The sequence below is a fragment of the Lepus europaeus genome, chromosome 17 (genome assembly GCF_033115175.1).
Source record: "Lepus europaeus isolate LE1 chromosome 17, mLepTim1.pri, whole genome shotgun sequence".
In the NCBI taxonomy this organism is placed as follows: domain Eukaryota; kingdom Metazoa; phylum Chordata; class Mammalia; order Lagomorpha; family Leporidae; genus Lepus; species Lepus europaeus.
In genome coordinates this window covers 37,311,644-37,330,509 of record NC_084843.1, presented here as the reverse complement: position 1 = coordinate 37,330,509, position 18,866 = coordinate 37,311,644, and the positions used below count along the sequence as shown (strand labels likewise).

The following is an 18,866-nucleotide window of genomic DNA, read 5'->3' as shown; positions in this document are numbered from 1 at the left end:
CACTATGATATGTAAAACTGTTGTCATTTATCTGCATGCCATGACTTCACATAATCTAATGTCTTCATGTGAGGAATCAAACCTGTAGATCATTAAAAGTTACTAGTCAAGGGTAAAGACACAACAATCTGAATGTCTTCAGGTGAAGGTAAAAAAATATTAAAATAAATTAGGGTTAGATGTGTTGCAGCAAAAGAAACACTGAGTAAGAAAATATGAATCAAAATAGGCAAAAATGATTAAGGTGAGAATAAAATAATATAGTGTTGCCATTTTAAAAGCCTGAGAGTTCAGGCTGGCATTGTGCAGCAGGGTAAGCTGCTGCCTGCAACACTGGCATCCCATCTAAGTGCTGGTTTGAGTCCTGGCTGCTCCAGTTTTGATCCAGCTCCTTGGTAATGCACCTGGGAAAGCAGCAGCAGATGGCTCAAGTCCTTGGGCCCCTGCCAGCCATGTGAGAGACCAGGATGGAGTTCCTGGCTCCTAGCTACAGCCAGTCCACAGACCTAGCTGTTGCAGCCAACTGGCGAGTGAGATATTCTCTCTCTCTCTCTCTCTCTAATTCTGCCTTTCAAATAAATCAATCTTTAAAAAAAAAAACCACTGATCAACAGAACAGTTTTAAGTCCAAAGTTATGTACTCTGTGACACATACTATAAAAGTTATGTCAGCACTCAGGTAACAAAAAGGCAATTTGAAGAACTAAGTGAGATTGAGACAGCAGAGACAGAGAATATATACAAAATCTCCAGAATTTTAACTGTTACAGGGAGGGAAAGAACAAGTGATTACTGGAAGGGCCATGTTAAGAATAAACATGTTTTAAAAACAGGTGAATGGGAAAGTTGAAGCCAGATGGATAGCTTAATCCAGTTAAGAACTATAAATTCATAAACTATATTTATGTTAGCTGGAACATATTTCTGTATTTATTTTCAGTATTTCAAACTGTATGTTGGTGGCATTTATTTGCAAAAAAAAATGATGCTATTTTATCTAAGTATTTCTCTCTATATATGGTTAATATATGTTTTCATTATAGGGAAGATATAGAAAAAGTTAAGTCATCAGGTGACTGGAAAGCAGTACATGATTTTTATCTAACAACATTTGATTCTTTCCCAGAATTAAATGCTGCATTTAAGGTAATAATACATAAAACACATTTTTCATTAACTTTTAGTTTTAAAATTTCAAAAAAAGATATGAGAAACTTACCTCATTTGCTACCAAATATTAAGCAACTATTTAAACAAACATGTGAGAAGTTGATATGTATTTCTGAAATTATATATATCACAATACTACTTAAGTGACATCTTAAATGTTTTTATTTGTTCTAATGTGAATATTTGACTCCCTTCTTTCAGTTTTAAAAAAGAAAGCTATTAAAATAATCCTTCCACATTCATTTTAATTTTCAGAAATTTTGCCCTAACAATTCTTTTTTATGTCATCAGACTAAAAATAGTAGAAATTATAATGGAATATTATGAATCAAATATTATTTAAAATAGTCCTTAAAATGTTATATACACCTAATTTTTTAATTGAATTTGCAGAAAGATGCCACTGCCCCATTTAATAGTATTGAAGACTCTGGGATTAATGCTAAATTTGTGAATGCAGTGTATGATGCCTTACTTAACACTGTAAGTATTGTTTATGGACATATACAAATAATATAGTTCCATGTGTCTTCTGCATTTCAAATACAGCCACACAAAAATTGTGAAAGTCATCTTGTAAGGTCCCTAGGATACAAGAGCATTTATAGCATAATTACATTAGAAACTCTGGTATTATTTTATAGTAAATGTTGTTCAGACTCTCAGAAAGTTATATCATCTTATTCTTTTGTTTTTCTGATTAACTGAGAATTAAGCAGAAAATACATTTACATCCATACAATCCTTGTTTATAAAGGCTTACTAAAATAATGCTTTGTCTACTCAGCACAAGGAGGTTAGTTCTTTGATTGTATTAAATCTATAAAACTGCTTGTTAAACTTCAATATGTGTCAGAATCACAAGAAGGGCTTGTTAAAATACCGGGTTTCAGATTCCATTTGTCTTAAGCAAAACCCAAGAATTTTAAATTGTAACAAATTTCCAGGATACAAGAGTACTGCAAACATTGATAGGAAGATGGAATTAGAAGATGTTTGTTTTGGTGCCGAAAGATTTTAAATCCATGCATAATTTTTTGTAATGTGAATTTTCCATGAGCTTTTTGAAGACTCCTCGTAGCTTGATGCTCCTGATTCAAGGACCACACTTTGAGAACCTTTCTGTTATACATCAACTTGTGGAGAATTGACATCCTTTCAATCTGTGAATGTGATAAAACTTCCAGATGGCTAGGTCATCTCTGATTTTTTCTCAATATTGTTTTGTAGTTTTCTTCATAGAAGTGTTACATAGTATGTCAATAAATTTACTTGGATTTTCTGTGTACACAATCATGTCTTATGGAAAATGAGTTTTATCTCTTTCTCTTCCTTATATCTTTTATGAATGGATGAATATATTTGTCTTACTGCACTAGGAAGGGCCTCTTATATAATTTGAATAAAAGAAGTAGTAGTAGATCTCTTTGTCTTATTCTCGTTCTGAATACTTTACTATTAAATATCACTGGTTGTCAAAGAAATGAAAATAACAGTATCATCCATCAAAATTAATAAATTTTTTTCAAAAACCTTACCGAGAAATAGCAATGTTATAGAAAAAGCAAAGTTATTTACCTTGCTGATGTGAGTATAAATTGATACAACCATTTTAGGAAACTACCTGGCATTATCTACTGACACTCAACAAATGCATATGTGTATATACTGTGATCCAGCAGTCCTACGTCTGGCTCCACTTCTATGACTTCTTTTGGCTTGGCATGATTCTGTTTTATTAGTACTAAAAAATTAGGTCTACAGACATGAGGAAATTACTTTTCAACACGGAATACAAACTGAAAGTAATTAAACCAAACTATATTTTTAATACTATAACCATGTTTAAAAAATACTCGGTGACATAACTTTTACATACTTTAAAAGATTTTTGGAGAAATGGAATTAATGGCATGCAATGCTGGTTCAACATTTGAAAATCAGTTAATGTAATTCATCACATCAGTAGAATAAAGAAGAAAAATGATCCTATTAACAGATGCAAAAGAACTATTTGACAAATTTTAGCACTTGGTCATGATGGGTCAATTTTAAAATAATTTTTGTTCAATTGCTAGTATTTTTTAGAGTTTTTACATCTATGTTCATGAGAAATGTTAGTTCATAATTTTCCTTTCTTGTAATTTCTTTCTGTAGTTTGATTAGTAGAGTAATGCAGACCTAACAGAATGAATTAGGAAGTATTCTCTCTGCTTTTTTATGGAAGGAATTTTTGTTTTATTTTTATTTGACAGATAGAGTTAGACAGTGAGAGAGAGAGAGACAGAGATAAAGGTCTTCCCTCCGTTGGTTCACCACCCAAAAGGCCGCCACAACCGGACCGATCCAAAGCCAGGAGCAAGGTGCTTCTTCCTGGTCTCCCACGAGGGTGCAGGTGCCCAAGCACTTGGACCATCCTCTACTGCCTTCCCGGGCCACAGCAGAAAGCTGGACTGGAAAAGGAGCAACCAGGACTAGAACCTGGCGCCCATATGGGATGCCGGTGCCGCAGGCAGAGGATTAATCAAGTGAGCCACGGTGCCCTCCCCTGGAAGGAATTTTAAGAAATTGGTATCATTTTCACCTTAAATATCTGGTAGAACTCACCAATAAAGCTATCTGGGCCTGGTACATTCTGTTTTAGAAGATTATCACTTCCATTTATGTAGTAGACGTAGGTCTACTTAGATGATCTATCATATGAATTTGTATATTGTGTCTTCAAGGACACATACAGGATATCAAATGTGTGGCCATAGAATTGATCATAATTGTACAGTACTTTCCTTTTAAGTCCATGGGGTCAGTAGTGACATTCCTTCTTTCATTTCTGGTGTTTTGTCTTCTTTCCTCCTTTCTTGATGAGTCAGGCTATAGGTTTGTCAGTGTTGTTGATCTCTTCAGAAAAATAACATTTGGGTTTTTTTTTAATTTTCTCTATCAGTTCCCTGTTTTCAATTTCATTGATTTCTTCTTTTTCTTATTTCTTTCCTTCCTTCTGTTGGATTTAATTTGTTCTTTTAATTTTTTAAGGTGGAAGCTTAAATGATTTGAAGTCTTTTTTCCTAATATATTCATTCAGGGTCTTCAAAAACTTCATCAAAAATGTGTATTTTGAAAAAATGGCATGGATTTCAAAACATTTTGGAGCAAAATCATTTTTTAATTCCATTTTCCTAAAAATCTTTTGAAGCCCCCTCATACATTTGCCTTTAAGTCAAGGATGAGCAATGTCTGGCCCTGGGTTTGTATAAGACCTGTGAAATCCTTTGGTTGGTGCTGCAATCCACTGGTGGGACTCAAAACTCAGTAAATTTATAGCAGGCTAATTTTTAAGTTGATAACTTTGTGCAGCCCACGAGCGATGTTGTCAGTACCCAAATGGCCCTTGGCAGCACAGTTTCCCCAACCTGCAAAGTGCTGCTTTGAATGCATCCCAGACATTTTGATATATTGTATTTTCACTTTTTTGCAAGACCAAACATAGGTTTAGCATATGACCCAACGTCATGCTACTAGATATTTAGCCAAATGAGTTATAAACTTTTTATCTTCCCCAAAATATGCAAATATTTATAGCAGCTTTATTCATAATTGCCAAAATTGAAAGCAACTAAGATATCCCACAGTAGATGAATGGATAAACAAACTGGTACATCCATACCCTGGAATATTATTGAACAATAAAAAGAAATGAACTATCAATTCATAAAAAGACATGGGGAAATCTTAAATGTGTATCGCTAAGTAAAAGAAGTCAGTCTGAAAAGCTTACTTACTATGTGATTCCAGTTATACAATATTCTGGAAAGGCAAAATTACAAAGGCAGTAAAAAGATTAGGGACTCAGAAGGCAAAATGGAGACTAGGTGAAGCACAGGTGGTTTTTAGGGTGATGAAACTATTCCATATGAAAGCATACTGGCGGTTATGTAAGATTATACCTGTGTCAGAACCCACTGAACTGTACAATACAAAGAATAAACACTAATACAAACTATAGACTTTAGCTAATTTATCAAATACTGTTTCACTGATTGTAGAAAATGGACAACACTAATACAAGCTGTTAATGTAAGGGAAACTGGGTGGGGAGAGTATATATATATGGGAACTATACTTTCTGTACAATTTTTCTATAAGCCCAAAGTGCTTTAAAAAATAGCCTGGGGGGGGGAGCGGCACTGTGGTATAGTGGGATGCAGAGCTGGCATCCCACGTGAGTGCCGGTTCGAGTCCCAGCTGCTCTACTTCTTATCCAGCTCTCTGCTATGGCCTGGGAAAGCAGTAGAGAGCAGAAGACATCCAGAAGAGGCTCCTGGCTCCTGGCTTCAGATCAGCTCAGCTCCAGCCGTTGTGCCCATCTGGGGAGTGAACCAATGGATGAAATACCTCTCTCTCTGTCTCTCTCTCTGCCTCTGCCTCTCTGTAACTCTGCCTTTCAAATAAATAAATAAATCTTTAAAAAAAAAATAGTCCAGGTGCTGGTGCTGTCGTAAAGCGGGTAAAGACACCACCTGTGACGCTGGCATCATATTTGGATTTCTGGTTCAATTCCCGGCTACTCCACTTCCAGTCCAGCTCCCTGCTAGTGCATCTGCGAAAGCAGTGAAACATAGCCCAAGTCCTTGGGCCCCTGCATCCACTTGGACATCCAGGAGAAGCTCCTGGCTCCTGGTTTCAGATAGGCCCATCTCTGGCCATTGCAGCTATTTGGGGACTGAACCAGTGGATGGAAGACCTTCTCTCTCTCCATGATGCTCTCTCTCTGACTCTGCCTTTTAAATAAATACATAACTCTTTAAAAAAATAAAGTCTATTACTAATAAAGGAAATTATGAAGGCACACAGGAGTCAGCTGAAAGGCTTAATTGAACAAATCTAATTTGACTTTTAAAATAAAAATAATAATGAAATATAACCCCCTAGGTAAATTAAGAATATTTTAGTCCATACTGGCAATAATTAAATAAACAGATGATTGTTAGGTAGATAAATATATAGATAGATAAATGTAGGAGAAATGAAAGCCCTTTTTAATAATGGTATGTGAACTAATAAATGCAGAAAGAATAACAAAGTTAAAAACTTCCAATTTCCACCCATAATAGTGATAATTGGTTTAGTGATTGTCTTTCCTAGTTAACCGAATCACTGAAGTGACATCAAGTGCATCTTGATGTGATACACTGAGAAGGAAACATCATTAATGAATCTTCCTGCCAAAATTGCATAAACTAAATCTAATCGCAAGAAAATCACAGAAAACCTTAAATTAAAGGATATTCTGGGAAAAACAAATGGCCTCATACACATGGAAGCAGTTTCTGCAAGCTGGCACTGCATCCCACTGGAGAAGCCACCTCCTGCTGCAACCCTGCCTTGACTTCCCTTCCCTTTTTAGCACGATGCAGCCAGAGCAATCATGGCCCAGTTCCCCCTAACAGATGTTATCTCCTCCACAGTTAGCTGGCCAGACAGGATGGAGAATTGTAAATGGGGTCTTTTGATGGTTTTTGTCCCTGCCTGGTTAACAGAATGCCAATCTGATTGTTTTCCCTTGGGTTTTCCTCTCTTGGTTGCCCCCCTCCATGCTGCTGTGGCTGGAGGTCCTTGATTCCTGATTCTAATAAATACTTTTAAATCTCAAAAAAAAAAAAAAAAATGGCCTGCAAGTGGCCTAAACTCTTAAAAATGTCAGTACCATGAAACACCAAAATAGCAAAACCAGAACCACAGAGGAGCAGATTTGAATTAGAATTGCCTTAGAGAGTATGGGAGTAAATGAACTAGAGCTGTGTTACAGGCCTGCTGGTGGTGGAGGTGTGTTTTGAGACTTGTGGTCAAAAACCTGAAGTGGGTCCAGGCAGCACAGTTGCTTGATTTTTCTCCTGCAGCCTTAATGTTGCTCAGGGGTGAACACTAAATAAGTGATTGGGCTGGGGTAGTGTCTGCCTTCTGAGTGTGAAGGGACACTGTGAGCAGATGGAGAGAAAGCAGTAAGAGCTAGGCTGAATGGATGGTTATAGACGTTTCTTGGAAATCATGGCTGTTGTTTTTAAATAAATCATAATATAAATTTTTTTTCTTGTCATTTGTCAAGACACAGATATGTTACTGGTTATTTTAAATTCTAGTTAATGAAGTGTTGTTCTATTGTGAAGGAAAGTGTGAGGTGTCCAGCACTTAACAAATCTTCCCAGCCAGATGAATCAATTAATTTACGAGCTTTTATTGGAATTCACTCCCTGGCGAGATTCTCCTGTCCCAACAGAGGGGAGGAGGCTAGGAAAGTCGTGTGTCAGAAGTTGGGAGGGCATGGGGGTTAAAGGTGAGGTGGGTCTGATACTCATTGGTTGACCTTTAGGCACCTGCAGGGACCTTGACAAGGACTTTTCGTTCCTGGAAGTGCCAGTAGGGACTCTCCATTCCCGGAAGTGTGGGCCTTCTCTCCTTGTGGATCCCAAAGCTACCAGAAAGTACTATCTAGACCTATTTTATTTTTATTCATTCTTAAGATAGTTGGCAGTAAATAAATTCTTAAAATTTGTTTGAATTATTAAACTACAGAGGAATATTGTTTTATGCCTTTCATAAATCTGTCCTATAATGGACAAAGTCTTTTTCCTGTTAACATATTTTTAATTAAATTAATTTGGTTTCACTTAATGAAGAATTATGGGGTTAACTGATAATTGTAACATAATAGGACTGAATATATTCAAAATATATGTAATCATTTTATATTGGCAAACTTGCCACTCTTGGATTTGTGTTGTGATTTAATATTGTCAAGTCAAGGAAAATGAATTTTTTTATAGTTACATAAAACTATTGTTGATCATCAAAGGTTATTATGTACATTTTAGAGAGAGTTCTCAGTATAATCTTGTCATTTGTACTCACCAGATTTCTCAAATGTGAAATCAGTATGGTCATGTCAGTCCTCAGTCTTGAAGTCCAATTTTAACCATTTAAACAGATCTGAAAGTAAAATAAACACATTAAAACTCACCTAAATGGCTAATCCTAATTGGTCATTTTCTTTTGCCTGCAGCCTCAAGACATTCAGAAAACAGTGTTAAAGGGAATCATTAACAGCCTGTTGCGAGAATGGAAAGGGTAATTATAACCAATTTTTAGCTAATCAGTATATATGGTTAACCTAAACATCTCATATATCTTGTATACGTTAGTATATATCTTACTCTCGGATTTTAGTGGTGTTATAATTACATAAATCAAAAAAGAATTATAAGCCTTTACAACAAAGATGTTTAACTTGAAATTTGTGACTTCCCAGAATTCATAGGTAGCCATATGTGATCTGTAGATCTTTAAAAATTATATAGAAAGATTTGTGTGTGTGCACATGCTTTATAGAAACAGGATGAGTACTCATGACAGTAACCTAAATAAGATAATATGAGCACTAAGTTTAGCCTTGGGCTTCTTGGTAGCCAGAGCAAATCTTTTTTCTTATTTCTAATATATGGAAACTTAAGTTTAGCTACTACAAATTTTCAATCAGAACTAAATATTAGGCCCTATTTAAGGAATCATGTGTTGTAATTTGATAATGTTTTGAATTATGACTATGTATAATGCACCAAAGTGTCTTTTTAAAAATACACAGTGGTATGGGCAGTTGCACAGCAGTTAAGATGCTGCTTGGGATGCCTGCATTCCATATCAAAGAGCCTGAGTTCAAGTCCTAGCCCTATTTCCAATTCCAGCTTTCTGCTAATTCACACAATGGGAGGCAGCAGATGATGACCCAAGTTTATGAGGAAGACCTGGATGGAGTTCCAGGCTCCTGGATTCAGCCTGTCTCAGCCCCAGCTCTTGTAGGCATTTGGGGAGCGAACCAGAAATGGGACTCATGGAGCTGGTGTTGTGGTGCAATGAGTAAAGCCGTCTGCAGTGCCGGCATTCCATATGGACGCTGGTTCAAGTCTGCACTTCGATCCAGCTCCCTGATCATGCACCTGGGAGTGCAGCCAAAGATGGCCCAAGCACTTGGACCCCCACTACCCACATGGGAGACCTGGAAGAAGCTCCTAGCTCCTGGCTTCAGATTGGCCCAGCTCCAGCCCTTGTAGCCATTTGGGGAGTGAACCAGTGGATGGAAGATATTCCTCTCCCTCACTTCAAATCAATTCTCACAAACATTTGTTGGTCATTTTCAATTATATACTATGAGATTATGGCCTGCGCCGTGGCTCAATAGGCTAATCCTCCGCCTGCAGCACCAGCACCCCAGGTTCTAGTCCTGGTCAGGGCACCGGTTCTGTCCCGGTTGCTCCTCTTCCAGGGCAGCTCTCTGCTGTGGCCCAGAAGTGCAGTGGAGAATGGCCCAAGTGCTTGGGGCCTGCACCCGCATGGGAGACCAGGAGAGGCACCTGGCTCCTGGCTTTGGATCAGCGTGGTGCACCGGCCACGGCAGCCGTTGGAGGGTGAACCAGCAGCAAAAGGAAGACCTTTCTCTCTGTCTCTCTCACTGTCCACTCTGCTTGTCAAAAAAAAAAAAAAAAAATTATATACTATGAGATTAAACACTCACCTATAATGAGCTATGCTTCTTTTTCAGTCCACGAACAAAAGATGATCTTAGAGCATACTTCATACTTTTACAGGTAAGAGAGCATGAATTTAGTTGGAGTTGTCTCAAATCTGAATTCATGCTTGTCTAAAATGATAGCAAATATTAAGTTTCATGCTTTGCCAACATTATTGATATTTTTTACAGCTGTAGTTACTTGTAACCAGAGGACTAAAGCTGTAACAAATCAGAAGCTACGTTATATGGGGGATAAATTTTTAATTTAGTTCTTGTCAACCTGCCATTGTATTCAGGAACAGAATGAAAGAACTTCTTCCTCTTACATTCAAACGTCCTTTCTTGTTGACTAATTTTAATAAGATACAGAACTTTTATTTCCCCATCTGTTAGGTTTCTAACAACTTGATGTATTTTCAGTATTGCTGAAGTTTCAATTATAATGGAAAGTAAAGTTGCTGTTTCTATTTTCTATAAAGCAAAGATGTCTAAGAGAGAATGGCTGATGTTGTGGCACAGCCAGGTTAAGCATGGCCAGCATCCCATATGCGTACCAGTTCGTGTCCCAGCTGCTTCACTTCTAATCCAGTTCCCTGCTAATGTGCCTGGGAAAGCAGCAGCGGATGACCCAAGTGCTTGGGACCTTGACACCCATGTGGGAGACCTGGATGGAGTTCTGGGCTCCTGACTGGACTGATCCAGGCTCAGCATTGCAGCCATTTGGGAAGTGAACTAGCAGATGGAAAATGTCTCTCTCTTTCTTTGTCTCTATATATCTCTGCCTTTCAAATAAATAAATAAAAGAGAGAGATTCATGGATACAAAAATATACTAAGGTCTAGAAAAATGAAAACTAATTTTCAGTTTAGGGTTTTTTTTTTTTTTTTAAGAAAGAAATATATTATTACCATAGCCAGCATACTGCATTGATATTGTTAAAATGTACAAAAGTCATTCACATATTGTCTCATTTAAAGGTAATAAAATGTATATTAAATAAGATACAGAGTTTGGTTCAGTATTATATCACATCCAATAAAGGAAAATATGTAGAATACAGAGAAAGTGAAAACACAGAAAGTGAAAAATGAGAGAAAATACAAAGAGGTAGTTAAGAAAAGACTGTAGAAGGGAAAATAGAGAAATCAGAGGAGAAAGAGGCAAAACTAGAAAAAAAAAAAGACAAAGGAAACATGTAGAGGTGGTAAAAGCTAGAAAATGACTACCTGATGCTCAGAGTTTCAGGGGAAAGGGGAGTATATTAGTCACAATAAGCTCTACTCAAGATGGCCTGTTCTTGAGCCATCAGTAGATGCAGCTCCATCTGGGATCATTCCCTAATTTTGAATTGTCCTGCCAGTAAGTCAATTTTGAAAAGTACATGATGTGCTCATTTTTCAGTAATGTTGATTTTTTCCCATGAAGTACTAAAATGTACATGTGACAAAGTCTTAGATTTTTGAGACATAACTGGAGGTTTTGCTTAGTTTACAAGCATTCCTTCAATGTCTTTTTAATGTTTAAAAATCGTCAGGAGTTACTTTGTGCTTCCCACCCTCCCTGCCCCATGTTCCTTGTGAGATAGGACGCTTATTCATTTCACCATGGCAGATGCCTCACACACAGCTTTCATTTCATTTTTATAGCATTCTTTTATTTTTAATCAAACAGAACCCAGCGTATTTTACTTAATTGCTGGATAGTGATTGCCACCACCTATGAAGGTACCAAGCTAGGTGCTTTACATATATTTCCTTCATAATACTCATGTTGTTATTAAGCTTATATTGTCATTCCTATTAAGATGAAGAAGTTGTTTAAGGACACACAACTAGGAAGTGGTAGAATTAACCCTCTGGGGCAGCATTGTTGTGCAGCATTGCCACACTGGCATCTGTAACTGAGGGCCAGCCAGAGTCCCAGCTACACTGCTCAATCCACTCCTGGGAAGGCAGTGAATGAGGGCCCAAGTGCCTGCCACCCATGTTGGAGACTCAGATGAAGGAGTTCCTGGCTCCTGGCTTCCGCCTGGCCCAGCCCTGGCCAGGACAGCCATCTGGAGAGAGAACCAAAGGATAGAAGCCCTCTCTCCCCATGCTCCATGCCATCGCTCTGGTTTTCAAACAAATAAGTCAGTAAATCTTACATATATATATATATATATATATATACATACAAAATAAGTCAGTAAATACACACACACACACACACACATATATATATATAAACTGCAAAGCTCATGGTCCTTCCACTATACTGCATCATAACTCAGAGTCTCTATTAACCAAAATAACATACATTATTGCTTTAAAATATTTTATAATCTCAAATGTAGTTTAGTTTCCTGAATTTACCACTTAACTTGTTAAGCTTAATGTCTTTGCTTTTACATGTTAACAAAATTTTAACACCGTTATCTTTACTATCTTTTTCAGAATCCTCAATTTAATAACACATCTACATATGTCATCTATGCTCACTTGCTACGACAGACAGCTGCCTTAGTGGAAGCTGACCACCATTTCCTAGTTCACTGGTTTAAAAAGTAAATCATTCTATGATATTAAGAACTTTTATAGTCTCACAGTTTTAAGTTTGTTTTTAGCAATGTTAAAATATATCTGAATGTTTTCAGGTTCCTAGAAATGATGCTTATAATTTGTAATACTTCAAAAGCCAATTAGAAAAACATTTTAGTACTACATAGAGGATAATTGAAATTGATTTTTAATTTAAGTAACTATTTTGCTTATACAAGCTGTTAAAAATTTCTATCTACTCCTTTCACTTTTTATATAGCATATTTCTGTCATTGGTTTTTCACACTTGTATATCTCAAAGATGGTGAGTGGATATGCTCAGATATTACTACTTTAATTGATGTCCTCTTAATTCCTACATGCATATCAATAAATCTCAACATTATTTACATGATGCTTTCTCCTCACCTAAAAATATCATTGTAAAATATAGGTTAGCTGTTAATGTCATTTTGGAAAAAAAAGTTTTTTTCACAAAACAATACACATATTAACAATGATTCTTCTCCATGATTGATAAAAACTAAAAAGGCAAAATATTTCCAAAGTTCATTTAAAATGCAGCCTATTCTTATTATCAATGAGTACTGTAATGTATAGAGTCACCATAAGCACTGAATTAGCAAATACAGAATCATTGCTGCTGGGGAAAATATAGGGTTAGGTTCCTGCAAGGCTCTGATTGCATTTTTATCAACTAATCTACACATAACCTTATTTTATGAGCGTTTCTGCTTAATTATCTACCTAATGTAAGTTATTTATTCATTAACATTGAATTCATGGCCAGCAACACTACAACCAGTGCCTTATGGAATATTTTTCTCGATGAGGCATGTAACACTTTCTTGAACTTAGGAACACCAGGCAGCACTGGCTACTATAATTGGCCATTTTAAATAGCAAAATCATCATGAAAAAGTATAGAAATATGAAAAAGTGACACTAAACTGCATAAAACACCTGTTAACCCAAAAGGCAGAGCATTGCCTCGTTAAACTTCAGCTGCAAATATGCTTGTCAGGTGACTCAAAAGTGTTCACCTTTTCATGCCTTCAAAGGACCACAAAAGCACAAGTACCGATTTGGGGGTTACAATTAAATTTTAGCAAGTATGTGGATTTGCAAATAGAGAATCTGTGAATAGTGAGGATTGACTAATATTGAAATCCTTAAAAACTTATTAACTTTATAGTGAGTTTGGTGTTTATTTCTTATTTAATAACTTACAGTTTTCAGGGTATTTTTTCAAGTGTTTTATAATTTAAGAAATAGAATAATTTAGGACAATCATCTAAAATTTTGTGTATTTAGTTCTGTATTTACCAGATATTTTACCAAAATAGAAAATGTGAATATTGACTGGAATTATTTCAAAATTTTTACCAGATTATCCCAGAAGAGATTCAAACAATTGGTAGAGAGATTGCTGCAATTTATTTCTTTACGCCTGTTTCCTGCAAAGCCTGAAGAATTTCCACCTATAACAAAGTGTTCCTGGTGGATTCCATCAGCATCTAAAGTGTTGGCTTTACTTAGTAGGTTTTTGTTATTCTATCACATTTACTTTTCTTTTGTTAAATATTAGGGACATTGCTTAAGAATCCCAACAGTCCTTAGAGGTATTCTTAAATCTTAAACTATTTTTCTGACAGAAAAGTTGTAATTTATTTTCTGTTTTGATAATGGATTTCACAATTCACTTGTAAATATAAAACCACAGCAGCAACAAGAAGCAGCCCTGTGCATTTTCCTGGGCAGTATTCTGTATTTTGACTCTTAAATGCATATGATCTGCTAAGTAGTGATTCCTGAGAAAACACCAACTTAAATTACCAAGGCCTGACCCCCACGAAAGAAGACACTGAAAGGGAAATATGTGAGTAGATGGCCATCTGCATTCTCCCTTTAATATAATCATAATCCCCACCACAAGTTTTATGTAAGGCAAAAATTTACTAAATGCATTTTGGTAACAATCTTAAAATTATATTTTTCATTTTAAGCTAACAGTTTAATATAGAAGATTCTAAGTCAAGACTCTCCGGAGGACATTAAAGTGTTTTTATTGTTAGAATGAATCATGTATAGGTTAGAAAAGATCATTATGTTAGAATTTATCTTTACAGATACTGCAAACAATTTGGTTCACCCTCCCCTTGTTCCTTATACTGATTTCTATAACTCTACTTTGGATCACATTGATCTCATGGAAGAATATCATACTTGGCAGAGCTTTGGAAACTCTCACAGGTATGATCAAAAGCTCATCTACTTACTCTCCTAAATGAAATGAAATGCCGTATAATGACTAGATTTTTAGTTTGTACAAAGTATCCATATGCCTTTTCATGTAGACTTATAAATACAGTTTAGATATCCAGCTTTGAAGTATCATATTTGTTAAAGCATTTTCTTTTTCTGCTACATTTTAAGCTTATATCCATGTTCATTTTATTTTGAATTGGTTAATAGCATCTTTTCAAGAAAAGAGAGATTCTTAGTGTGCAGTTTCTTATATCTTACTGTTCTGTGTGCAGTCACCCACTAAAGGAGTCCACAGGCGTTTTCTGTAAAGGCCTAAGTGGTAAATATTTTCTGCTGTGGGAGCTGTACAGATTCTGTTAGAGTATTTTAGCACAAAATCAGCCTTTGACAATGTGCAAATGAATGGATGTGTCTGTGTCCAAAATAGCTTTAGTTTCAAAAACAGATAGTAAGCCATATATGTTGTCAGGGGCTGAAGTTTGCTGGTGCCAGATCTAACACATTAATCACACACATATGTATCTACGCACACACAGACATTTGCTGTTTTGCTCCCTTATTCTGTAGAAAAAATGACTGTCCATTACATACAGTGTAAAAAGAGCAAATGTGATAGTCAAGGAGCTTTACAACAGTTTATTATAACAGATTTTCAAGATATCTGACCAAATTTTTTAAATAAATTATACTTTATATCAGTACTTGTAGTTTGGATTAAGCTAGCAAAACAAATTATTCCCAGAACATGAGATAGTCAGGAGATTGCATTTATTGTAAAGTAGACCAAATAAGAGATACTGTGTAAAAATAAGCAACCTAAAACCTCAGATTTGTCCATAAATTGGTTAAATTATCCAGGGACCCTCTCTATAGAACAGGCCTAAAACATTGCATGGCCTAGTGGACAGAGTCCATTTCTGAACACTCATAACTGAACAAGAATTGATGTTCTGATGGATATGTTCTTGACAAAGTTTATGTTACTAAGATCCTTTTTCCTCCTATTTTAATGTAATTGTAATGTTGCAGACAAAACACAAAATAACTCTTAAGAATTATTGTGCATATTTCAGTGATGACATCTTTAATACCCAGCTTCCCCTGATGTCTGTGCCATAGCACTGGTATGCAAGAATGAAATGAGTTACATGGGAATTTTGATCTATGATGCCTTCAGCCCTTGGCCAGCCAGCCTGAACCTGGCAGGGGACCTGGAGACCTAGGACAAGTCACTCCGAGCCAGAGAAGCCTCATCTGTTTAGCTCAGTGTGTCACATATAGTATCATTCTTCTGTTTACCTTAATAAGGGAAAGACTAAGGAGAGCTCTTAAAGTGCATGATAAAACCAATACACATATGATGAAATTCATTCTATGTATTTTCTTTCCAAAATTTAGTCAGCGTTACTGATTCAAATTATTGTACACTAGTACTGAACAACTTCTACAGTTTGTCCCCTGTTGAGGGTTGTCTCACTGGCCATTCACATTAGGGCTATCTTCTTTTTCCTCAAAATACCCTCATTGTATTTAGTGATCACAGATATACCACCTGACCATGCGCAGATGGATTCCAGCTGTAGCCGATGACTTCTGATGGAAGTTTAACTCCTGAAGTGTCACTGCTGCCATATGCATTTCTTTCACTGTAGTTTGTGGCTTTTGTACATAGCATAGAATGGGCTTGGACCCAGAAGAGAAGTTAATTTCATAACCTTTGGTCATAATTTTTAAAAATACATACCATTTCATATAACTATGCCATTAAAAACAATCCTAATAACAGCACATTCCCCCCTTTTTAAAGTTACTTACTTATTACATAGTTATTGCCAGATTTCTTCATTTTTGAAGCTCACATTTCACAATAATGGAGCCTTACGTTAATTTCAACATTTGATTTTTTTCTGTGTCCAAATCCTCCTTCATTAATACTTTTGCCTCTTGGCTCTGGTGTTGCCCATGTTTTTCACAAGTGCTAATATAAAGCTGACTATATAAGCTGAAGTTATTTGCATAAACAATGTAAGTGATTAGCATGTATTTCAGAATAGTAGGTGTAGTTTCTTTTAGAAAATAAAGGTACTGCACATCTAGGAGTGTTACAGTCTTTACAGGGCTGTGGGAATTAAGGGATTCACATAAAATCATTTTGTAAATGGTAAAACACAATACAAAAATAATGTTTTATATTGCTAGAAGGGTTACCTTAGATTCCCTTAGAATAATTTTGCTAAAAATACACCATTTTGCTTTTTCTGTTTTCACTTGTTGAGCAGGTTTTCCTTCTGTCAATACCCATTCGTTATTTCTATAGCTGCAAAAAAAATCATTATTCAAAGAGACTCAGAACAACAGATGATAAGCATCGCAAGGGTAAGCCAGCTATAAAAACATATTTATGCTGACTATAGTCAATAGAGTAAATCATTTAATAAATAAGTTAAATGTATTGTGCATTGTTCTAGCATAACCAGAAAATTTTATTTAAAAGTAAAATTCGTATTTTACAACCCCCAAAAGTTCTTTTAACCCTGATCATGCTATAGAAGACAAGGCACCCCCCAGCTAGTCAGCATCTCATTTTATTCTAAATATCGCAGGAAGAGTAAATGCTCCTTATAGATCCAGATTTCTAGGAGCTTTGTGGACCTCATTTGTAGAGCTCCAGCGGCAAATAACTAATTAGAGCATCACGGCGAGGCAAGAAGTGCCCTTAAGGAAAACTATTTAAAACACACGTTTTCTGGGGGTTACGAAAATAGGATGGAAACAACCAAAATATTAGAAGATATAATAAAAACAATACCTGTTGGAGAACTGAAAAATGTGCCTAAAGAATGTAAGTGATGTTTTACTGGTTCTTGAGAAACCAACATGCATGGAGGCCCACAGAAGCTCCAAACACTGCCAGGCAGATTTTAGGCAAAGTATCGGACAGGATGAAGCCTATCCCTGGGCCTGTCATTACCCTTTCCCTACCACTTGTGTTTCAGTACAGCACAATGAAGTTATGGGCTCTGATACCAGATACAGTGAGCGGTTTTTTTTTTGTTGTTGTTGTTGTTTTTATGGAGCTCTAGACTGTACATTTAAGTGCACACTTATTTCAAACACCTGCTTGTGTGACATGATTCTCACAGCTTTGAAAATCAGAAACTTGGATGTAGTTGTCTTAAAATAAAGAGTGAAAAGAAATGTTTTCTATGTGTTATCCAAGAATATAAAAAGAATCAGACATTCAAAAAAATAAGATTTGTTTATTCTTCAGTAATTTAGTACTCAGAAGGTGAGTATTTTTCTTTTCTATCACAGAGAAAAACAAAAGATCTAAGTGACTGGTAACATTCCAAAGCCAGCTTATATTGAGCATGATAATATTAGAAGAAATTGTCTGTGCCTACCAGGGAATTCCAAAGTCATACTCCCTTTACCCAACCCTCAAGAACGAGTCTAAACAGATAATATTCAGTGCCAGAATTGTTACTTGATCTTCTGTATGTATTGGCTCAAAGACTGATCTATATAGCTAATAACTTGGGATATTCTATTAATTGCATTTGTACAAAGTCATATATCTTTATAGTACTTTTTCACCATAGGGTATGATTTTCTATATTTGTAAGAAAAATTTTAAAGCGCTAGATGTTTGACTAAATGCCTCCGAGAAGTTGCCCATCACTTGCATGATATATCTTTTTTTTTAACTTTTATTTAATGAATATAAATTTCCAGTGTACAGCTTATGGATTACAATGGCTTCCCCCTCCCATAACTTCCCTCCCACCCGCAACCCTCCCCTCTCCCGCTCCCTCTCCCCTTCCATTTGCATCAAGATTCATTTTCAATTCTCTTTATATACAGAAGATCAATTTAGTATAAAGATTTCAACAGTTTGCACCCACATAGAAACACAAAGTGAAACATACTGTTTGAGTACTAGTTATAGCATTAAATCAAAATGTACAGCACATTAAGGACAGAGATCCCACATGAGGAGCAAGTGCGCAGTGGCTCCTTTTGTAGACCCAACAAATTGACTCTCTAGTTTATGGTGCCAGTAACCACTGTAGGCTGTCGTCATGAGTTGCCAAGGCTATGGAAGCCTTCCAAGTTTGCCGACTCTGATCATATTTAGACAAGGTCATAAAAGACAGAGTGAGGATAGTAACGAATGATCCTAAGAGTGGCACTTACCAGGTTTGAACAATTATACAGCATTAAGTGGGGAAGAGGACCATCAGGACACACAGGTTGGGAGTAGAGCCATTGGTGGTAGAGTAGAGGTTATGATTACAAAGGAATGAGGCCCAAGTGCACTAGACAGG

At 36.2% G+C, this 18,866-nt stretch overlaps 1 protein-coding gene across 3 annotated transcripts in view; it reads left to right on the top strand.

Annotated features, from left to right (window-relative positions):
• The window catches only part of HECTD2 (HECT domain E3 ubiquitin protein ligase 2), an 88,997-nt gene that overhangs the window by 47,477 nt on the left and 22,654 nt on the right, over positions 1-18,866 (top strand). For 2 of the 3 annotated variants that reach the window (XM_062214100.1, XM_062214101.1), the window contains exons 4-11: positions 1,044-1,146; positions 1,564-1,653; positions 8,228-8,292; positions 9,761-9,806; positions 12,166-12,275; positions 13,660-13,808; positions 14,400-14,523; positions 16,818-16,914. In XM_062214100.1, the coding sequence (XP_062070084.1) occupies positions 1,044-1,146; positions 1,564-1,653; positions 8,228-8,292; positions 9,761-9,806; positions 12,166-12,275; positions 13,660-13,808; positions 14,400-14,523; positions 16,818-16,914 (784 nt within the window). The remainder of the gene's footprint in view (positions 1-1,043; positions 1,147-1,563; positions 1,654-8,227; positions 8,293-9,760; positions 9,807-12,165; positions 12,276-13,659; positions 13,809-14,399; positions 14,524-16,817; positions 16,915-18,866) is intronic. The other variant, XM_062214102.1, reaches the window with a different exon arrangement.